General features: G+C 51.9%; 9 protein-coding genes across 9 annotated transcripts; 8 read left to right on the forward strand and 1 right to left on the reverse strand.

Moving 5' to 3' along the window:
• BCR38DRAFT_445713 (uncharacterized protein) lies at positions 1-2,897 on the forward strand. The gene has a single exon (XM_040861039.1). The coding sequence runs from the start codon at positions 151-153 to the stop codon at positions 2,797-2,799; it is 2,649 nt and encodes an 882-aa protein (XP_040711838.1). The 5' UTR covers positions 1-150; the 3' UTR covers positions 2,800-2,897.
• Positions 2,898-3,564: 667 nt separating this feature from the next.
• Positions 3,565-4,621, forward strand: BCR38DRAFT_412858 (uncharacterized protein; the record flags this gene model as incomplete). The annotated part of the gene is made up of 6 exons (XM_040858753.1): positions 3,565-3,582; positions 3,710-3,751; positions 3,844-4,119; positions 4,320-4,359; positions 4,412-4,541; positions 4,603-4,621. The coding sequence occupies 6 exons, from the start codon at positions 3,565-3,567 to the stop codon at positions 4,619-4,621; spliced, it is 525 nt and encodes a 174-aa protein (XP_040711839.1).
• A 2,449-nt stretch (positions 4,622-7,070) lies between these two features.
• Positions 7,071-9,215, forward strand: BCR38DRAFT_351738 (siderophore iron transporter mirB; the record flags this gene model as incomplete). The annotated part of the gene is made up of 7 exons (XM_040856665.1): positions 7,071-7,261; positions 7,361-7,578; positions 7,646-7,698; positions 7,762-8,104; positions 8,165-8,417; positions 8,481-8,603; positions 8,660-9,215. 7 exons carry the CDS (start codon positions 7,071-7,073, stop codon positions 9,213-9,215), a joined length of 1,737 nt encoding a protein of 578 aa, XP_040711840.1.
• Positions 9,216-11,047: 1,832 nt separating this feature from the next.
• On the forward strand, positions 11,048-12,215 carry BCR38DRAFT_460487 (fatty acid hydroxylase superfamily-domain-containing protein; the record flags this gene model as incomplete). Its single annotated transcript, XM_040862418.1, has 2 exons — positions 11,048-11,729; positions 11,782-12,215. 2 exons carry the CDS (start codon positions 11,048-11,050, stop codon positions 12,213-12,215), a joined length of 1,116 nt encoding a protein of 371 aa, XP_040711841.1.
• Positions 12,216-12,944: 729 nt separating this feature from the next.
• BCR38DRAFT_64962 (Mss4-like protein) lies at positions 12,945-14,228 on the forward strand. The gene is made up of 5 exons (XM_040865540.1): positions 12,945-13,221; positions 13,293-13,407; positions 13,479-13,622; positions 13,712-13,871; positions 13,952-14,228. Exons 1-5 carry the CDS (start codon positions 13,207-13,209, stop codon positions 14,034-14,036), a joined length of 519 nt encoding a protein of 172 aa, XP_040711842.1. The 5' UTR covers positions 12,945-13,206; the 3' UTR covers positions 14,037-14,228.
• Positions 14,229-14,675: 447 nt separating this feature from the next.
• Positions 14,676-16,141, reverse strand: BCR38DRAFT_351967 (uncharacterized protein; the record flags this gene model as incomplete). Its single annotated transcript, XM_040856682.1, has 3 exons — positions 14,676-15,115; positions 15,233-15,989; positions 16,067-16,141. The coding sequence occupies 3 exons, from the start codon at positions 16,139-16,141 to the stop codon at positions 14,676-14,678; spliced, it is 1,272 nt and encodes a 423-aa protein (XP_040711843.1).
• Positions 16,142-16,553: 412 nt separating this feature from the next.
• Positions 16,554-17,699, forward strand: BCR38DRAFT_351558 (Mis12 protein-domain-containing protein; the record flags this gene model as incomplete). Its single annotated transcript, XM_040856646.1, has 2 exons — positions 16,554-16,616; positions 16,686-17,699. The coding sequence occupies 2 exons, from the start codon at positions 16,554-16,556 to the stop codon at positions 17,697-17,699; spliced, it is 1,077 nt and encodes a 358-aa protein (XP_040711844.1).
• Positions 17,700-19,290: 1,591 nt separating this feature from the next.
• On the forward strand, positions 19,291-19,686 carry BCR38DRAFT_488887 (uncharacterized protein; the record flags this gene model as incomplete). The annotated part of the gene is made up of 1 exon (XM_040864336.1): positions 19,291-19,686. The coding sequence occupies one exon, from the start codon at positions 19,291-19,293 to the stop codon at positions 19,684-19,686; it is 396 nt and encodes a 131-aa protein (XP_040711845.1).
• Positions 19,687-20,172: 486 nt separating this feature from the next.
• BCR38DRAFT_65415 (uncharacterized protein) lies at positions 20,173-21,775 on the forward strand. Its single transcript, XM_040865541.1, has one exon. It carries the CDS (start codon positions 20,419-20,421, stop codon positions 21,619-21,621), a length of 1,203 nt encoding a protein of 400 aa, XP_040711846.1. The 5' UTR covers positions 20,173-20,418; the 3' UTR covers positions 21,622-21,775.
• The last annotated feature ends 491 nt before the right edge of the window (positions 21,776-22,266 follow it).

The following is a 22,266-nucleotide window of genomic DNA, read 5'->3' on the forward strand; positions in this document are numbered from 1 at the left end:
GCGGCATAGTGTCGGTGCCAGCATCACCGACCGGACTTCGAGACTGAGCTTCGAGAACCTTACAAGCTCCACGGCGATTTCAATATTTTTCAAGCCAGGCACGGCCACGCGACGACTCGATCACGATCCGACGCCAATAGTACAGATGGAATGAAGGCATCAAGATCGATCTGCCTACTATGTCGCCACAGACTTGCGACCAAGGCAACACCCAAAGCGCCGCAATGGCCATCTCATGCGCCATACTCGACAGGAGGCTCCTCGGCACCAGCCGGTAGTCCCGCTGGCGAAGTGCATGCCAGAGAAGACAGCAACTCGAAACCGGCCAAATTCAGCTTTCGGCGTGTACTCTCCAAAGATTTGCCCATCAAAGACCCCCTCGTCCCGAACTCGCGCCCGAGCAAACGGCGCAATGCCGGCAAGAAGACAACGGCCGACATGGATCAGCTGTTCCAGGACATCGTCAACAAGAAACCCGACAACATCACAGCCGAAAATGGCCCTAGCGTGGTCAGCATAGATATGCAGCTGGTGAACGACATTGGGAAGCTGCAGCTGATGCTAGACAATAATATCCGCGTCTCTAGGGCGTACGTATTTTTGAGGACCGAACTATATCCCAGTATTCGTCGAGAAGGCGTCCATATCCCTCAAATCTTTTTCAGGGTCGTCTCGAGTCTTATGCAAAAAATCATCAGTATCAAGAAAGATGCAATGGAAGACCCAGAATTGCCCCCTGTGGCCGAGATATTCCGTGTCTGCGCGGACATTGGTGAGATGCGGCCGGGGCAATGGACCGTCCTTGTTGGAAAACTGGTCGAAAATCTTTGTGACATGAGCATATCCCCAGACGATTATCCCTCCATTGAAGCTTACGAGAAGCACCTCGCCACCAGGGAAGAGATGATCACTGACCTGGTGGAATCATGGAAGGTCCTGTCTTTACCCAAACATATGATCGTCAAGCCCAGTGGCCATGAAAACGAGATAATGGACGGGTTTTGGCTTCCACGGCTTGATAAGCTTCAGGTCAAGAAATATGCACCAAATGAAAATCTCACCTTGGCTTTCAGCCGCTTGTTTCCGCAGTACCCGCCAGATTATCTCGGACCCAAAGTCAGTGCCCTCGCGCTCGCAACTTTTGCCCTGCTCATGGACACGGCTCGAAGCAGCGCGGCGGCGAGGCGAAGCGCTTCTCGATTCTTGGCTAAGGTTGCCTACCTCATTGTTCACGTTCGCATCCGGCAGGCGACCCTCCGAGACAACCTTCGAAAAACACTGCCCTTAACGGAAGACTATGTCATGCGTCAGTGGCCCAAGATCCAAGAATATCTAACGCGGAACGGTGATCCTTCGGATGAACCAACCACCAATGGGCAGAATGCTGCATATCCCACGGCTCGAAGGTCGTTTTTCGCGGATTCTACATTCATGTATGATCGCCTCAGTCGGGCCTATGGCACTCGCGATGGAGAGGAGGTGGATCGCCTCTGGCAGCTGTTGATCGGGGCGTCAAAGGAGCCGATGCAAACACGAGCTGCCACGTTTCGACATCATCCTGACCTCTTCAACTCATTTATCAACATCTACATGGCTATGAACCAGCCGGACAAGGCTATCATGGTCTGGAACAGCTTGCCCAAGGTCGGTCTCAAACCGACGCTGAAGACGTGGAACGTCATGCTGGATGGTTGCAAGAGGGCCAGGAATGCGTCGGGTTTGAAGAATGTGTGGGCTAAACTCGTATCTTCGGGCATAACGCTTGATGAATCAATATGGACAACGCGCATCTCCGGCTTGATGGAGTCAGGGGAGCCCGAGGCTGCAATCAAGGCTCTGGAAGAGATGGTGCATCTTTGGAATGATGGGAACCCACAGGAAACGAAAGTCGCCATTGCGGTTCGTCCTGGCATAAGCCCTGTCAACGCGGCTCTGGCCGGCTTGATTCGGCTCGAGCGACTCGACAAAGCACAGAAGCTGCTTGCTTGGGCCGGCAGACAAAACATCCTGCCCGATATACTCACTTTCAACACTCTTCTTCGGCCCCTGATCCGCGACAACCGTGATGAAGAGGTCAAGTCCCTGTTTAGCACCATGCAAGACTTGGGCATTCACGCCGATGAAGCAACATTCACCATCGTGCTCGACGGCGCCCTGGCCAGGATCGACCCTAACCAGCCTGAACAGCAGGTCAAGGTAGTGTCCGCCGTCTTCGAGGAAATGCACGCAGCGGGGCTCGAAGCAAACCTCCAGACCTATGGTAAGATGATCTACCTGCTCCTCCGCTCGGGCGATCGCGCCACAGAATCCGTCAAGACCGTCCTAGAGCACCTATGGGCCCACGGACACGAACTATCCCCGCACATATACACGATGCTAGTCGAGCACTACTTCTCGCGCCACCCGCCGGACCTGCACGCCGTCGACTCGCTACTCCAGCGCCGCCGGCTGCTCGACTACGACGACATGGACCGCGTGTTCTACGACCGCATCATCAAGGGGTATGCGCTTGTCGGTGACATGGACACGTCACTCGATATATACCGCAAACTGACGGCGGCGGGGTTCCTGGTTGATGTCGCGACGCAATTTGAATTGCTTAAGGTGCTGCTCCGGGCGCAACGCGCACAGGATGCGAGGGAGTTGGTCGAGTGTACAGTGAGGAAGTATCGTGAGCAGCATGGGGCAGGGTTTCGGGGGTCGTCGCATGCGAGGTTCTGGGGGCATCGGTTTTGGGATGTTGCGGGGCGGAATGGGTTGTTGTTGGGGGTTGATCTTGCTGCTGAGAGGGCTGAGTGAAGTGGTGTTTGAGGGTTTGGGGAGATGGGTAGAATGATGATATATGTGTACAGTATGTACTATAGACATGTCGAATTTATGAAGCATGCGTATTGGCAGTCGTGTGCATCATGTACCACAAAGTGCTTATTGCTCTATTGAACTGTCGTGCAACTGTGTGCAAAGGCTCCCCATCTCTGGTGTCTGCTTCCTAGCTTGGTTCGGAATAGACATCTGCGAGACTCACTTGCGCAAGTCCGTGAGATAAGGGGAAGGCGTGCGCTCGAGATAGACTCATGAAGTGGTTCTTGGCCGGTTCGGAGAAGCACAAGATGTCATGACCCTTGAATATTTGAAGCGTGGATAATATTGGGTGGACGTCTAAGTTGAGCGGATTACAACGACGATAACCAGTTCCTTCCGATAGAAAACCGCAAGTTCCATGCCGTCAAGTTCTTCGGTGTCATTGCCTTGTGCCTTGTCTCTTGTGGAGATTTGGTGTCATACTATTGCAGTCATCTCGAAGTTAAGAATAGTGGGTTCAACTGGAGTTTGCATCTGTGCAGATCTGGCCATGGGGTTGACGAGCACTCTGGGAGCTGCCTACAATAACGGCGACATAGAATACGTCAAGAATAAGCTAGTTTTGGAAGGCCTTGCTCTAGCGAAGGGTGTTAAAAGTGATTCTAGTAGCTTCTGCCACACCCCCTTTTAGACAGACATGGATCCTGTCCAATATTTATTACGAAAGGAAGTTCCGGATCATGGTTCTTTTGAAGATTAAGAATGCAGATGAAGCGGAGGGTACGTACCTCGATTACCTGAACGATGGCCAGCTGCTTCAAGTGGAGGCGCTTGTGACGAGAACGACACCGTTCTGCAGACCACAAAGACAGAGCAGGGGATTCAGCGCAGTGAAACTACCTACTAGATGCGAATCAGCGAGGAGGCTGAGGCAGGAACGATTGGCCCGGTAAGTAAACCCAATCAATTTGCAATCACCGCCCCTAAAACCACCATTGCAAGGCTGACACTGGATAAATGAAACCGACTCCACGATTCCAGGGCGAAGAGGTACTTATCTGCAGCGCTTGGAAGGTGGTCGTTCACATGGGTGAGGAGGGAGAGACTCCGACTTGCGACTACCACTACGGTGAGTATTGGAAATTGAGATTAAGCATCACATTTGGAGAAGTTTCGCTGATTTGGGGGAATATGACAAATCCAAATTCTGGACAACAAGTATGGGCTCCGAAGACTGCTGCGCTGGTCGTTCTGCGATCGCAATCTACTGGTCACCAAGGGTTGCACAGCGAGGAAGGGGCACCATTTCTTGGTCCTGTAAGGGGTAGGAAGGTCGGAAGGAAGCATTTTCTCGATTGTGGCAATGGAGGTGCCTATCATTTTACGTAGATAGGCAGGTGCCATAGTAATCAAGCCAGACGAAGGGTTTTGTTTTGCATTCAACGGCTTGCCTTTGTGTCTCTTGCAGTTTACTTCTTGCAGTTTACTTCTTGAAGTGACCACGTCACTAACGACAGGCAGTAAAGACACACGGGGTCCAGGGCATTGCAACCGGCAGTACGCGTGAATATTGGACCGAATTGCGACATATTGCTGATGTTTTGAACAGAGGATGAATTGCGATTTCCGGAACCCGACCCTCTGTCAAATATCACTTATGAATGCTTGTACGGTTACACTGCCATACGTAGGGTCTCTTTGAGGGCTTCAGCCATCGAACCCTCCCAAGAATTTCCCAGGTTAGTTTGAACTTGAGTTTCACATTTAATGCAAGCCTTGCCCATCACTATGCCATCGCAGGTACATGCCCAATGTGTAGTATATGTGAGCAGCCTGCGGGAGATCCCCGCAGTTGACATGAGTTGAGCGCGACGGACGGAATGGACCAAGATCTGGCCCATTGAAAAAAATAAAAGAACATCAAAGAAGGCCTCATTTGTATCAAAGCTATTGGGCCTCGAGTGAAGTCAGTTTATAGTGGCAGATAACTTGGGCTCTGGCCACGTTAAACACTATATGCTGTCCAACATGATGCTAGAAACGACTGGACTTGAATGATATCTCATTTTGACTTTCAAGGCTACGGTCAGTCCAACACTTACATATAGGTGATCTGCGTGCCCTCCAACCAGATTCATTTAAGCCCAAGCCCACAAGAGAAACCCAGGACCAGACCGAGCGAATCATTCACTACCTACCTACACCATCTACAAGATTGCAATCAAGTCCGAATAATGCGCCTCTGCGGAAACAAATCCGCCCACGACCCCCTCCAAAACTGGGGACCACCGGGGCCAACTGAGCCATCCCTAGAATACATGGAAGTCTGCGAAATAGCCGTACAAAGCGCCCTTTCCTATGGCGGCAAACCCCTCGACTTTGGCAACTAACCTCTGCACATAGATAAAAGCCCGCCCCGAGCACGACCTGGCCAGATGCGTATAATACTACTGCGGCCTATGGCTCTCGTGCTAGTACCGCTGGAAACAAGACCAAGAGTCGCAGCCGTGACACGGGGATCGCCAAGCGGCAAGAGAGGTGAACGAAGAGTGGGATAGGAGATGCCGGATGAATACGTATAACATGATGTTGGAGAAGCTGAGATATGGGGAGGGTGCCGGTGGCGTGCCGAGGATGGAGCAGGTGGTGCCGCCAACAAAGGAGAACTTCAGTTATGGGATTTGGGAGTCACTATTTCATCAGTGTGGGAAGGGCTGGAGGATCCTAACTTAATTTGACTGTACGTAGAAGTAGAAGTTATCAGTGTCGTGGAGGCAAATTCTTGTCTTCCCCGGAAGCTGTCAGCTGTAGAGGCTTCTGCTTTGAACACGTTAATATTGTCAGTCGTGATACTACTAAACGGGAGAAGTCGTGTCCAGATGTCTTGTTGACTCGTTCTGCAAGAGCCTAGAAACATCTCACAGTAGCCGAAGAGCCCGAATCGCCGGAATGGGCAGTACTGTGGCAATATAGAGTGAACCATACATTTGTGCTCCTGCGATGATCACAACACCTAGAAAACAGAACCCCCCCGCATTTGCCACAACAATCTTGCAGGAGCCACATAAGCAATACAAATTCATTCATAGGGGTCTACCAAAGAGAAAGAGGTCAGCACCACGTGGAATAACAGTCGATCGACAGTCATACGAGTTAGAGTTCTCTCTCCTTGTTCGCCTCTCATTGGAGAGAGAGGGTAGTAGTGCCTCGTACAACCCCATACAACACCCCCCAAGACATGCAGCCTACTTTTGTTGCGATGTCGGCTTAATCCACATTTAATACGGGCTAAGCATTTATGCTTATTGAGACAACATGGTGGGTCAGTGGTACCTGCTGTTGTGGAAAGATTCCCATTCCCCTTCTGCTCAATCGAACTCACCGTTATTCCAAGACCTCGACGTTTCGAGATCTAAGAATATTTCAGGAGGGCATGGTTCCAGGTTAACACCTCTATTCATTATAAGTTCTTCCAGGCAGGAGAAAGAGCACTTGGAGATGGTGGCATATTACGCCCGCCAGGATTGAACTGCGCCGCACATCACGGATGTGGGGTGGGAAATTAATGGCAGGCTTCTGCAATCCGTGGGCATGACGAAGGATCACTAACACGCTACTGCTAGCTACCTTTAAGGCTAGCGGCTCGGGCAAGGACCCCGAAAGGTTTATAGACCGACAAAAGTTTCACTCGCTTTCGTCTAACCGTGAATATCCCGCGCAATGCAGACCCTATTAGGCAGGCCCGAAACTCTCGCCCGAAATGCGTAGGCACTCTATGACATTCAAGTATTATATCCCCACAAATGACCGACGATCGAACGCCCGGTTGCGGAACAACATCCAATGACAATGGCAAGATACATCTAATCTGATCAATCTGATAACATGTCTTCGGGACTGGCTACACTGGGCATGTCTTGGCATGCTGGATTTTCAGCTTCCTCTGAATTTCATGAATTTCTAAGGGTTACATGGCCTTGGCAATGCTTGGCTTACCGGCTGCCAGGCCTTAACATTCTGATCGTATAGGTGGGTGTGATGTTGCGTGCCAAGCGAATGAGGCGAAAATTTTGTTAGACGCACGGCATATAAGACCTCCCGCCTCTGCTGGCTATGATTTGGCCTGATCTGTAGGTTTGAGCCCGGTATCCTAGCTCCCACTTGCATGGTCGCCTTAGCTGGTTTAGTGAATCGATATCGAGCTGTTTTTCTTCGTTCCAGTGGCCGATATGAGCGCGATTCACGAAGTCGACCCCAAGGGTCCGGCCATGGTTGGGGGCCAACCCATCGTCACGGACGAAAAGGAGCCGCAAGATGGCACTGCTAAGTCGGGCGGCGCAGACCCGTCTGAAGATGCCGATTCGGAAACCAAAAACGAACGAAAACAGAATGGTGTTCGGAAGATCGAGGCTATTACTTCGACTTGGAGCTATACAGCACTCGTCTCCGTTTTCGTCATGTAAGTCTAAACTTCCCACAAATTGCAGACGAGTTCGTTCGTTCGTTCGTTTGTTTGTGTGTTCCATGTGGCAGGAGGCTTATGAGAGATACTTGACAGGATCTGGATCACGGAATTCACGCACTCATTCCAACAACAGATCGTCGGCAACCTAGCGCCGTATGTCACCTCGTCCTTCTCCCGACACGGGTTGACCGCCACCGTCGGGATTGTCGCTTCGCTTGCCGGAGGCACATCTCAGCTGGTTTTCGCCAAGATTTGTGATGTTTGGGGGCGCTTGGAGTGTTACATATTGACACACTTCTTGTGTATGCTAGGTGAGTACTCCAACAACATGGTGGCTTGCTTTTGTGGTTGCGGACTCTGATTTATGTGCTCTGATAGGGTTAATCCTGATGGCTGTTGCCAACAATATCGAGACCTACGCGGCGGCTACAGTATGTTAACCTATGGTTATTGAACTTTGTTTTTTGTGTTATCGTACTAATCAGCTGCAATAGGTGTTCTGGGAGGTGGGCAGTGGGGGAATCGGATACGTCCAGACCGTCCTTATCTCCGACCTGACCTCTCTGAGAAACCGAATGGTCATTTACACCATGAACGCTACGTCTGCCATCGGCCCCGTCTTCGCCGGACCCGTGGTGGCACAGCTGTTCCTTCAACACAGCAATCTCAAATGGGCCTTCGGCGCTTTCGCCATTATCATGCCCTCCGTGGGCTCCGGCATCATGATCAGTCTTCTCTATAACCTCCGGCAGGCGAAGAAGCTGGGGAAGCTCGAGCTGAACGAAAGCGGCCGGACTTGGTACAGCTCAGCTGTGTTTTACGCAAAGGAAGTCGACAGTAAGATAATTCATTCCCAGCCGCTCTTCTCAGGCCAGACGAACTGATAATTTGCTCTAGTAATCGGAATGTTCTTGCTCGTCGCCGGCTTTGCCATTTTCTTGCTTCCCTTCAGCCTCGTTAGCTACTCTGCCCATGGCTGGAAGACGGGCTACGTCATCGCCATGATTGTGCTCGGCGTCTTCATTCTGGTTGCTTTCGGCTTCTGGGAGTATTTTTTTGCTCCCATTCCCATGATTCCTTGGGCCAACCTCAAAGATCGCACCACCTTCGGTGCTGGCTTACTAGCTTGCACGCTGTTCATCAGCTTTGGGTACGTAATCTTTTTCTTCTTCTTAGACCATGAGCCGGCCGTGTCAAGCTAACACAATCCCAGCGCCTGGGGGAGTTACTTCTCCTCATATCTGCAAGTCGTCCATCAGCAAACCGTCGCCCATGCCGGAACGATCATTGGTATCTACACAATTGCCTCCTGCACCTGGGGTCCATTCGTGGGACTGTATGTGCTCAACTCCCCCGTGTCACTCTCTACAACTGTTTACTGATATCCCTTAGTCTTATCCGATACACCAAACACTACAAATGGATCGCCATACTATTTATCCCCGTCGCCCTCCTCGCTACCGCCCTCCTGATCCTATTCCGAAGCCCCGGAACCAAAATCGGTTACATCATCATGGCGCAGATCTTCAAGGCCACCTCGGGCGGCACCCTCATTATCTGCGAACAGCTCGCCGTCATGGCCATCGTGGCCCATAACGAAGTCGCCATCATGCTCGCAGCCATTGGGCTCTTTGCTTCGATCGGGTCCTCCATTGGCAGGGCCATCTCGGGAGCCATCTGGACCAACGAGTTGCCTGAATACCTGCTGGCTGCTCTTCCTGAGGACCAGAAGGCGAATGCGACGGCTATATATGGCGATTTGACTATTCAGTTGTCGTTCCCATTCAACAGCCCCACTAGAGACGCGATTGTGTACGCTTATGGAGAGGTCCAGAGGAAGATGTTGATTGCAGGAGCTTGTTTCATGCCGCTTGCCCTTGTGGGTGTGTTGATGTGGAGGAATATCAATGTTGGCAAGAAGAAGCAGACGGCTGGCAATGTTTGGTAGTCTGGACGCATTCTAGCAAGAATCAGGTTATGAGATTTCCGGAGGAGAAGGATGACCATCTGTTGAACGCGTGTAGTAATAGATGTAGAAGCAGGATTTAATTGTTGATGTACCTGACCCGTCTTGCGGTTATGCAGGAAGCCTACCTAGAACTGATGTGGCACCTCCTCCTCATGAGATGTTCTATAATCCCCCTTACTCTTTTCTTTGTTCAATTCAGAATTCAATCCATACCCACGAACTTGAACTAAGACAAAATTTTTCCACCGCATTTGTTAAGACGCATCTCCGGCGTACCCTGTGCCATATCAGTAATGGCAAGGACTGTTCCAAATAACGGATTCGAAGTACTCCCAGAAGCGGGATCAGACATGGACTACAACAACCCCACGTACCAAGTTGGCGACGTCTTGCAGCTCCGGTGTCAAATGAGATTCGCGGGCGCCCTGTTTGAGCCGTAGCAAGACTTTCGTCCCGGCGTTACGGGAGCAAGAGGTCGTGACGTTACCGTACTAGGCTTGCATGTTCTCGAGTGTAGATCTGACGACTGCTGACGTTGTGCAGCCGAGACTGAAGACGAGTCCTATGAGAGGACCGTGTCTTACATGGGCCTATAGCCGATATTCAACAATGCGTACTACTTCAAGTTGTTGGGGAATGGTCTGTTCACATCACACTACTTATATCTCGAAGGAACCGAGGCTGTTCCACGTCCTCTTCCACCGATGCGGCGACTGCGGCGACTACGCCGACGGCCACGACTTCATCCAGCCCACTCAGTTCATCGAACAACAATCGGTGTCCGACCCTCCGAATGGAAAATGCGGTTACATTACAATACATATAGACGAGTGTACATTGAGATGTTGAACCATACAGAAGCATCCCTGGATACTATAGTACCTGCAGTAGAAGGGTAGCAGGTCGGACATTGTTCGGCATGCAGCGTTTTAGCTAACTGCTGTATGCTGGCCCTGGTTTTGGTGTGGAAAATTGTGGTGGTCTGTTGGCCTTGTTTATGATTTGTCAGCTGGGTGGTCCGGCCTTACATCTTTCCTTCGGCCGATTCGGGAGTCGGGGGCCGTCTCCGAAGCCGAAAACGCATGCATTCGGACTCATCGCCAACGCGAAATCTGCTCTGGCATCTTGTGTCAAGTAGGTCCAGACGCGTGGTAACGGAGATCATATCATTCGGAAACGAGTCAAATAAATTAGGTAAAGCAAGGTAACTACGCAGATGACAATAGCTGGTAAGATTGGGGTCTGCCGATTTTGTGGAATTAGGTGGCGGCGACTACCAAGGGTTTGTGAAGAAGGTTTCAATGGAATGCCATCAATCAAAACCGGTGGCCGCGGGATACTTGTGTTCGCCCATACCAGCAATGCAATCCTTGAAAAACAGACGACACACCGTTTGTGGTTCGTTGAACTGCATGTGGAGTGGTGAGAAGATCATCCCATAGAAAGTGCACGGTTCAGCCTTCACGTTCTCGTGGTCTCCTGACTTCGGAAGGGGCGGATCGTCGCTGAGCGGACAAGCGAAATTGACCAAAACGAATGCATGATGCGCGCAGACGAATTCTAGTGAGCATGACGGAACCGTCTAACATCAACAACCTACTCGCCGTACCTTCCTTTCGATATTATCTCCTAATAATTCATGCCCAACGCCCACCTCCGCGACCCGACCAATTCATTCCTTTTGAGACATTACCTACGCTACAACCGCCCGACCAAAATACTGCACTTGACCTCTCGATTTGCGAGGTTTCGCTCGAACGCCCCCCGTTTTGACGCGACCTCCGAAATCCCCGCTGCCGCCTATCAGCGCAATGGCCACAAACATGACGACAATGACGGATTTACCACCACTGCCGCAGTTCGAATTATACGAGGTGCCCAATCTGATACCGTGGTTCCCGGACTTCTACCTCTCGCTTGTCGCACCTGTCATCGCATACTGGATTCTTTCCATCTTCTTTCACATTGTCGACATCTACGACATCTGGCCGCAGTACCGTCTACACACGCCCGCCGAGATCACCTCGCGCAACCGCGCATCTCGGTATGAAGTGTGCCGCGATGTGCTTATTCAACAGGGTATTCAAATGGTGGTGGGAGTAATACTGGGCGTCACCGATCCCCCACAGTTGATGGGAAGGGAGCAATACGACGTCGCTCTCTGGGCCACGAGAGTCAGACTGGCGCAAAGAACCTTACCCGCCCTGTTGGGGGTTATGGGTATCAATGCCGCTTCCGTGGCGAAGAACATAGCGGGGTCCCATCCTTTGCTCGCTGGTGCCCTTGCAGGCGGGCACTACCCCTTTCTCACCACTGAGCTCGCCGGGCCGGACGGCTCTGTTGTGCCCGCTTTCGCCACCTGGGAACTCCTAGTTGCCAAGGCCATCTACTGGTTGGTCGTTCCCGCGATACAATTTGCCCTAGCGGTCGGCTTCCTTGACACCTGGCAATACTTCCTCCACCGATGGATGCACATGAACAAGTGGCTATACGGTAAGTACGTTCCAACAGGTTCGACGCCGGTTGGCCCGCTAACAATTTGTAGCCACCTTCCATTCGCGACACCACCGACTCTACGTTCCTTACGCCTACGGAGCGCTCTACAACCATCCATTCGAAGGGTTCCTCCTGGACACCCTGGGCGCAGGCCTTGCGTACAAGCTCTCCTTCATGACGGCGCGCCAGGGCATCGTATTCTTCACCGGCTCGACTATGAAGACGGTTGACGACCACTGTGGCTATTCATTGCCCTGGGACCCGCTGCAGCACATCTCGGGCAACAACGCCGCATACCACGACATCCACCACCAGAGCTGGGGTATCAAGACTAACTTCTCTCAGCCGTTTTTCACCATCTGGGATCGCATGTTGGGCACCATGTGGGTAGGGGAAACGGCATCAAAATACGAAAGATCCAGGAAAAACGCCGCAAACGCTGTCGAGGCAGAAGCAAAGAAACCATCTGCCCAGGCTTCATGAACAAACGCATGTGCAATCGAATGGCACCCTTCGCATACGGCCCCAACGAAGCCATTGTATTAGTCTACTTCGCAACGCCATTTTGTGTTAACGACAGATCTTCCGAAACTCCAGGATATTGCGGTGGTAACAACTCGCGGATGGAAACAAGGCGGCATTAGGCGGGCGTCTTCGTTGTGTCTCTGCCTGTATTACACCCCTGAAGGCCCATATTGGAATGATTGGAGTTCTGTATAATTACTCCTACATATTTGAGCGGCGTGTGCCACACTTCCACCGCCTCGGACTCTTCAATCTTGTCCGGCTGTGGAAAGGGTTGGGCTCACTTGGGACCGAAACCGATGTCGCTCGCTACACGATGACAGCTGCGTCGCACTGGTGGTTGCCGAAACGGTACTGTGCTCATAGCTAATGATAATAACACTACAACGAAATTTTGCTGTTAACGATCCCCTGTGGTGAAGGCCATGTGGACTTTACTTAAAGGCCTGGTTCCTGAAGAGAGGGTCGTGAACTTATGTCATCCGATCTATTAAAAGACTTGATGGATTAAGTGGGTGGCTTTTGACAGCGGCCGGAGTTCCTATGGTTTCCCATGGTTTCCCGTAGGCGACCCTAGTTAGACCGTATGAGGGCAACTTACCAATGAAGCACTGTAGTGGAAATCCTGATGAAGGATTGGATAAAGGTTGGGATAGTCTTGACCTACTAAGTGGATTGGACATCAACAACGTGCAGTCTTCCAACCACTTCAAATGGGCGAGACCTGGGGTGAGAGAAAGATTATGCTAATCCTAACCAGGACTAGCTTAGAAAGCCCCTCAGTCCCATTCCGCTCAGCAGAAGTCTCCCACTTTTTTCTTCAAATTGCCCCTCCTTCGACCCCCCGGGTTGACTTGGGAAAGATTTCTTCGACTGGACAGCCATCTCCATTTCGCTCTATTTCCCCATCCTCCATTATTTTCCAGTCAGTTCCTTCTCAACCGCCAAAATGATCATCTTCAAGGTAAGTTTCTCACCGACTTGCAGCGCCAACGACCAAGAATTGCTGGCTGACTGACTGACCCGGTCATTCAGGACATCTTCACCGACGCCGAGCTCTTCTCGGACTCCTACGACTTCACTGAGGTTGGCGATGGCATCGCTCTTGAGGCCAACTGCTCCATGATCGAGGTTGGAGGCGAGAACTTCGGTAGGTCTTGCGCCAACTCCCATCCTGGCCATCCACGTTGCGCTTTTCACTGACTGAACCGATCCATACAGACACTGGCGCCAATGCCTCGGCCGAGGAAGCTGAGGAGGATCTCGAGGAGGGCAAGGAGAAGGTCAACAACATCGTCCACTCGTTCCGCCTCCAGGAAATAACCCCCAAGTACAGCAAGAAGGACTACAAGTCCCACCTTGGCAGTAGGTGACCCCCACGCCTCCCTGTAGCCCGCGCGGCGCAAAAGCAAAATGATTACAGGGAACTTTCCCAGGCTTACACACAATAACAGAGTACATGAAGGCGATCAAGGCTAAGCTTACGGAGCAAGGCAAGCCCGCTGAGGAGATTGCCGACTTCGAGAAGAAGGCTGCCGCATTCGCCGGCAAGATCCTGAAGAACTTCGACGACTACGACCACTACACCGGTGACTCCTTCGACGACCCCAAGATGTAAGTTGCCTTATGGGAAAATCCTGCGCTACGATAAACCCCCCTCGTCTGGATTATTTACTAACAATTTCCTGCAATAGGGTCATCCTGCTCAACTACCGCGAGGACGGCACTACGCCCTACTTCACCTTCTGGAAGCACGGTCTTACGGAGATGAAGGTCTAAAGGCGCAGCTATTTGTTTTCTAGCCTAGCAACAACAACACCTAGATTCATGACGTGGCCTTTTGCGCTGCAGCAAATTTATGACAAGCAACTTGGACCAATTGGGCAAACTCAAAAAAAGTTCTTTACCACTACTTTGTGTTCTCCGTTAAGCCATATGCTACCGTGCGAATACTCGTTCCAACATTGTCTCGAGTGCGCCTAGTCGGATGAAGTTGGACTAAGCGGAAGACTATCCTGTTGCTATTGGAGAGACTTGGCATTCACACGTCAATGGACGTCTAAAATATCCAGCGTCTGTGAGTTTACTTGCGAGCGTTGTCTAGGTTTTCAACAATTGCCCAAGCGCAACCCAGCCCAACTTCATTTCCATTCTCCTCCACGGATGCCACATTGGCCCGTAGTCATCATGCAATTGCTTTTAGCTTTGTCTATGCAGTCTTTTTACGCAAGTGGAGCAGGGTTCACATATCGTCCAATAGATATCCAGTCCTCGACGGGTCACCGTTCAAGTCGATTCCTATCCCATGATTACACTTGACAAATACGTAGGTCCCCGGTGTACAGCAATCTATGTTTGGTGAGCAATAAGCAACTGAACAGTCCTGATCCAACGTGATACTTTGCTCCACGTCGCATCTCAAAATTTAGGCCGCGTAGCCAAAGGTACAGGCGGCGGCGGCGGCCCCGAACTTCCACCCTGATCCTGAGTCCCCGCCCCAACGCCCGCAGACGACAATTCCGCCTTCTTCCTAGGCGGCGGCGGAGCCGGCTTCTTCTTAGCAGCCAAACCTGCCGCCATAACACCGAACGTGTTGGGTTTCGCAGCCTCCCCATCTGCGACATCTGACGCGTCGGTCTTGCCACCACCGCCAAAACCAGCCCGTTCACTTATCCCGTATCGCTGGTTGAGGCTATTTGCCGTCTGCAACCCACTCGCGACCTGCTCCCCGTGCCGCTGGCGGAAGTTGTTCGCTGTGCTTGCGGAGGATCGCGCGTCGGCTAGGGACACGGAGGAGGGGTCTTTGTGGAAATTGGATGCGGTACGCATGGCGGCTTGTTTTTGTGCAAAGGTTGTTCCTTGGGATGCGGGTTGGTTTGCAGAAGCAACAGCAGCAGCGGTAGTAGGAGGGGGGGCAGGCGCCTTGAAAGATGAGGGGGCGAACCGCGAGAACTTCCCTTGCAGCTCGGTGAGACCGTTTTTCATCGACGTGGTTGCGCTTGTGCTCGTGCTTGCAGAAGGGTGATCAGTGGTCTTGGAAGATGAGCTGCCGAGTCGTGAGAACCTCCCCTGTAGCTCACTGAGACCGTTTTTCATCGAGGTGCTTGTGCTCGTATTCGTGGGCGGCGGGGTCGATGTCGACGACCGAGCCGGTGGTGCAGGCGCAGATCTGCCTATGCCGAACCCGGGGACGGAGATACCGGCCGCGCCAAGGCGGCTCATGGCTCCTTGGTTCAGGTGTCCCGACGGTGGTGTCGGACTAGGTGGAGTTGGAGCGTGTGACGGGGCTGGTGAGTTGGCCCCTGATCGCGGTGGTAACCTGGGGGGTAGAGAGGGCGGCCCGCCTGGTGGTGCCATGTTGGGCGCGTAGGTAGGCGGGGGTGTCTTGCCATCGCGACGGGAGGGCGGAGGGGGTAGGTGGGAGGTAGATAGGCCTGTGCTGTTGAGGCTCCATGGCTTGGAGGGAGCGGGAGGCTCTTCTATTGCTCCTTGGTGCTGGTACGAGCCTGGAGGAGGTGGGGGCGGAGGTCTAATGTAAGACTGAGGCGGCGGCGGAGCAGCTGCCGAGTATGCAGTTGCGGGTTCGTGGTTGTGATGAGAGTATGCAGGTTGTGCATTGGGGTCGCGCTTTGGAGGGGGGCCGAAGGAGGACGGGTCGCGTAATTCGGTAATAGGTCGGGAGACGTGGGATTCGGGATTGGAGGACTTGTCGCCTCGGCCGAGTAAGCCGGACTGGAATTGTTCCTTGGTCAGTTTTCTGCGAAGTTTTCTGCAAAGGGAGGCATGTGAGATTTGTGCACGATACATACGACTTGGTCCTTGAGAGAGGTCCCTTCTTTCTCGGGATGCCAACCCTTCTTGACGATGCCTTTCCAATCTGTCATATTTAATGAAAATTATACTCCTGTTGCGTATGTATCGAATTGAATCCCATATTGATACTTATTTGAAGGTAAACACACTCCATTTCCTTCAATTGGCAGTTGAACATGCCATTCAATGCTCCACAAGAGTCAGGTGCTTTCATGATAGCGGTGTATGACGTAGGCCCACTTGATGTTCAGCACTGATCACAAGCTAAATGGCAGTTCACAAGGGATCACCCTTCTCCTTCTATTGGCGCATTGAGTTTAACACCTTGCGATTAAGGCAGGAACAACCCCTCGAACCGGACCCCAAATTGTGCTGGCAGCAGTCGCTACGAGAGCGATATCGATACCAGCCCAAATATTGACTTGTCGCGTATTGACGCGTCTTCATCCCATCGCGTTTCCAAGAGCAATTGCACAATGCACAATGTCAGCGCCGACCGATTCAGATACCGAGCTCCTGACCGAGCACTTTGGGTATCCTCCGGTTGTCAGTTTTCCCATCTTTCGCATTGCAAACCCCGCAGCGGTCAATCATTAATTCGTGTCGCAAACACAGAGTCTACTAGACGATCTCATCAACAGCATCAACATTCTCGCCGAGCGCGCCCTCAATTCCGTCGAACAGGGTCTTTTCAAGGCACCACCAGCCGCTCTGGGATTCAGGCCACCAAAGTCGGCGTCAGCTGCGGAACAAGATGACCCCGCTGAGCGAGCGAAAAACGAGATCGAGTCCGGCACGCACCAGCTAGAGACGCTTCTCTGCGCTAGCATCGATCGCAATTTTGACAAACTCGAGCTGTACGCGTTGCGCTACATCCTGTGTGTACAACCGCCCGATATCCGCAATTACATCCGACTGAGCCACTACGAAGGCTTAGATTTCTCATCGAGCACAGCGGCCACCGGCAACAGCCAGGATGGAACCAACGGGGGCACAATAAATCGGGACAAGCCGACGGTTGATTCAATAGGAGAACTGCGGCGGCGGCTACGGGAGAGCATGCGTCTCAATGCGTTGCTGTACGCTGAGCAACAACGCAACGCGAGGCTTTTGTCTGACCTACAGAGTTTGATCGGGATTAAGCATCCCGACGTCAAGAGAGAATCAACGTCGACAGGGGCCGAAATTTCAGGGTCCAGCCCGTTTGCCTTCCTGCATCAAGAAGTTGCACAGCTCAAGGATGCTGGTGCCGACACACCTCTCAGCACTACGACAGCATTCACGTTGTCTCAATTACAGGCCTTACGCGCGCTGTCTACATCGCTGCGTACCATGGCGCCTCATCTTGCCCCGGTGCCGAGGGACGAAGGCGACGACGAAGGGCGCAAGAGTTGGCGGAGGGAGCGGCTCGAGTACGTCGAGGCTGCGACAAGAAGGCATCTAGAGAATGTGCAAGGACTTGAGCTGGGCAAGGACGGTGAGGTAAGAGATGGAGAGTGGCAGGGTGAAGGGCGGAACTTGGCAAAGGGTGAGGTGGAAGGGCTGGAGAACATTGTTGCTGCGCTGGGGTCTGGGGGCTCCAGGCCAGAAGAGACGGCAAATGCGGACGGTGATTCCATGGAGGAGTGATGAGATGCATCCACTGCGGCCGCACACGATGAGGTTGGTCAGGCAATTTGATTTTGTGAATCTGGCAAGAATTGGTCACGTTCGGAGTCAACGGAAGCTACGGCGTTGGGCTGTTTTGTTTGGGGTTGTGTTTGAATCGAATATTTGGCCGAGTCTTCGCTCGAGGATATGAGTGGCCAACTGCCAACTTGGTCACGAGATGACACTTTTCTCGGGCGTTCTCACCTGAGGCTTGATGAAAAGGATTTATGGCGGAGCTCGATACAGGACCAACTGGATTTCTACCTTGTGGACCATCGTACCATTGTCAAATGCTTGCGAATCAACAGCAAAGTTTGAAATGGCAGAGGTTTAACTGTGATGAGACATTTCGTCATAATGCTGCTGGTCGTCCAGTTGTCGATTAGTGTGTTTTCAATACGTACGCTGGTCGCGGGTAACTCCGTCATCACGATTACCTTGCGCTGTTTATAGAATGGGCCACCAATAGTGTTCATGGGAGACTAGTACACGATTGGTGATCCATAGTTCTTAACGGGACTAGTTGTATATAGGTATTCCGATTTTAACAACGGGCTCTAAAACTTTCCGCATACTCCGGCTCGAGGCTATAATGTTTCGCGGTTCCTCCCGCCCAAACCTGTAGGTTTCGAACTTGCGTTGGATGCCCTTGATCCCAGTGGTTTCTATTTTTAGAATCAATCACATGTGGTGACAGAATAAGCGATGAGGAACCGTGATTCTAGGGACGAACCCTCACAGTCAAAAGTGCACTGGTGCTTAATCACTCAAATTTTCACGACACTTCTACATACTCAATGCCTTATCACCTCACAGCACGTTACTTCGCAGCATGAGGCATCATGGAAATTCCTGGAGGCAGCGGCACGTTGCCTCTCGCAAAACGGCGTAAACCCATTTTATGTCCGAACACGCTTCCACAAAGGTGTGTTATGTATGTAACGTTGGGGTTTAAGCTTAAGCTTCTTCCTGGACCGGGGGCCAGTTTGTCTTAGAGCCACCATCACAAGAAATCGCGACAGCGATTGCCGCTGTAGGGCGACTACTAGGGTATGTAATTCAGCACTGGCTCAACCAACTCACTGACCAGGGCCGTCGTTCGCAGGTATTATTTTCTGAGCCCCTGGAGGCCCCTACCCCTCCCCCCGATCAACGAGGTCGCCTGTTGTCGTGAGAACGACGTCATGCGTACCGGCGCGGGCCAAATACGAGCGAGCATAAGGAGATTTTCGAAAGATCGACAACCCCAGTGTCGGTTTCCGGCGCAGTAAATTGGGCTATAGAGTGGGGGATGAATCTTGGCGGCTCTTATGACGAACCACCAAACCGAGGCATCGCGGTATTTTGTTGGGCTAGGAATGCTGTACGAAGATGCTGCTGTCTGTGTTGTTTTTAAGTTCTCCATCGACCAACAACCAGTCCATCGTCTATTCTCAATCTCTCTCTCGAGACTCTAGTACAAACACACACTTCTCATCACAAAATCATACTGTCTACTAGTCATCACCAGCAAAATGAAGACCTTTATGATTACCACCACCTCTTTGCCACCACGGCCACCGCCCTAAGCATGGGCAAGCGCCAAGCGACATTCTACGAAGTCTCCAAATTTGACGCGGACTGCATCCCGCACAGCACCTACTGCGCCTACAACTTCACCGTGGTGCCCGAATCCTCCATGTTCCCCACGCTGTGTACCGCCTTCCTCCAGGGTCCCGACTACCTGCCGGCCGTCACCAACGGCACCTGCGACAACATCGCTTACACGTGGACCGTCAACAAGCTGGCCGAGGGCGGGCTGAACTTGACTATCAAGACGCCCTTCAATGCGCGTCTGGATTTGACGGGCGTGCACGCTATTGCCGCCGATGAGATTGAGCTTGAGAACAATGGCGCGGTTCGCACGCAGCATTATATCGGGGCGGCGAACTTTACGGTTCCCATAACTGGTACACCCAGCTCTTAGGGGTTCCCTGAGAGGGAGGGAGATTTTGATAGGATGATACCACACTGTTGATAATATAGCGAGGGAATATACGAAGCGATAATGTCATTGTAGTAGTCTTTTGGCTGTAGGAATAATGCATGTACATAGTTCAATTTGAACGACACATTCGTTAACCGCTGCTAGTTATCCGAAACCAATATATATATGTTCTTTTCAGTACCCTTCACTAGCTACTTATGAGGAGGATATGGCAAATAGGTATCGCAATGACCCAAGGGTGAGCACAACCAGATTTTGTGCCTTATACTTGATTACACTGGGAGCAAATCTAGAAGTATTTCACTTAAAAAGTTCCCCACAGCTAGAGCTATTCGTGACTTGGAATTGAACTTGCACTAACCTAGAATAGTAGCATTTAGAGTTTCGCACTAGCGACGACACGCCACGGACAGCTAGGCGGCTCTTCGCTAAACGTCCCGTCCCGCCATCTGGAGACATTATATTCCCAGAGCGATGTAACCTACTTCATGAGGTCTACTCAGGAATTGGACACTGGTAAGTAATGGCGACGACCATTCACTGTTTAGATATTTGACATGTGCCTTTAGCTCCTCCTCTAGCTGCCCCTCTGCTCTCCCTCCAGCTCCTCTTAATAGCTCAACCTACCCAACTCCGTGGCACCCCCACGATCAATGGCCACCGCCACAGCTTCACCCACAATTTATATTCACTGGCCTAGGCCCCCGGAACATGACGAATCATCATCCAGAAGATCTAATTCAACCCGGTTCGAAACGACGGAAGATCGATCCCAGCGAACCCCAAGAAGCCATTAACCTGCTGTCAGACGACGAAGGTATTCCTGATGAGATTCACTACCCTCGAGTGCCAGTCGCAGGCCCCGCGGAATGGGAGAAACCGAGAGATGAGAACAGCCGGATATTGTCTAAGCCTAGCTTTGCCCCTACTCGACGGCCCCATACGGACGAAAACGAGGTAATATGGGTTACACCCCGCTCGAATCAAGAAAATAGCCCATATGAAGCACCTCTTGCTCAAACGCCCACGACTCAAACGACTCAGATGACCCCCAATTCCCATAGTGAATCAACGAGGCAGACCGTGCCGGATCCGCGGATGATACTTGGTGCGCAAGCCGTAGCAGGAATGGCCGCGGAACAATGCGACAGGACGCAAACAGTGACGGCACTGCCGGAGGGGAGTGTTTCTCGATCATCAGGAGTTCCAGGACAGCCATGCGGACAGCCAGGCTCCAATCTCAACACTGCAACAGGGGTACAACAGGTTCCTCGCATACCGGGGGCTGGGCCCGGAGCATCTGATAGCACCTTGCCACCACCTTCGTCATCGCCTCTGCAAAACGCCGCAATAGCGGCGGGTCCGCCACCGATAATTAATGAAGACCCGCCACTCTGCCCAGAACAAGCTGAGTTGGTTGACCTGATTGTCAGTGGAAGAAACGTGTTCTACACTGGCTCAGCTGGCTGTGGAAAATCAACTGTACTTAAGGTGTTCACCAAACGTCTGCGGGAGATGGGAAAGAACGTACGGATTCTTGCACCGACAGGTCGTGCGGCCTTGAATGTGGGTGGAGCTACGACCTGGACCTACGCAGGATGGACACCGGACGCCCACAAGCGACCGCTGGAGAAGCTCAAGGAAGAAGCGCATGGCAAGTACGTCTGGAAACGCTTCACAGGAACGGATGTTTTGGTGATCGATGAGATTAGTAGTAAGCCACTTTCAAAGCCCCAGTCCAGGCCCGGTCCATTTGCCAGACTGGATCACACAAAGGAGATTGGGTCAGGACACCTTGGCCTTAGATTACGATCTGAGCCTCCTCGTTCAATAACATACACTCAACGGATATTCACTAATCTGTTGATGCAGTGGTTGAAAACCATCACTTTGAACGACTCAATGAGGTTATGAAGGCGGCTCGCAGCGTTCCCCGCAAGCCTGATCGAGCCTTTGGGGGAGTTCAGGTCATCGTAACAGGTGACTTCTGTCAGTTGCCGCCAGTGAAGCCGTTTCAGCATTGCATAACGTGTGGCAGAGAGTGTATTGAGAGCTATTCGGCCGATGGCAAGATATATACTTGCCCACGACACGGCGATTACCGAGATGAAGACAAGTGGGCTTTCCGGAGCAGGGCATGGGACGAATGCAATTTTGTTCATGTTAATCTCAAAACCATTCACCGTCAAAACGACCAAACTTTTATCCACATACTTCAAAAATGTCGCATCGGGGACCGACTGACGCCATCGGAAACGAAACTCCTTATGGACCATCCTTGCCAAGTAAATCATGCCACCCAACTATTCGCGACACGCGACGAAGTCTCTCAAGTGAACCAAAGAGCTTTCAACAGACTCATAGGCTTAGAACATCCGTATTGGTGTTTCGATACGGCCGTATTACAGCCACATCATCCCCGGCTCGCATGGAAGGATGCTCGGAGCGCAATGGGTCCGGAAAACCAGAAACCCCTGAAAGCCCTGGAAGAACACCGCTTCGACCCGTGCGTTAAGCTTAAAAAAGGCATGCTGGTCGTCCTGCTCGTCAACCTCGACC

This window comes from Pseudomassariella vexata (assembly GCF_002105095.1).
Source record: "Pseudomassariella vexata strain CBS 129021 chromosome Unknown BCR38scaffold_14, whole genome shotgun sequence".
NCBI classification, from domain to species: Eukaryota; Fungi; Ascomycota; class Sordariomycetes; order Amphisphaeriales; family Pseudomassariaceae; genus Pseudomassariella; species Pseudomassariella vexata.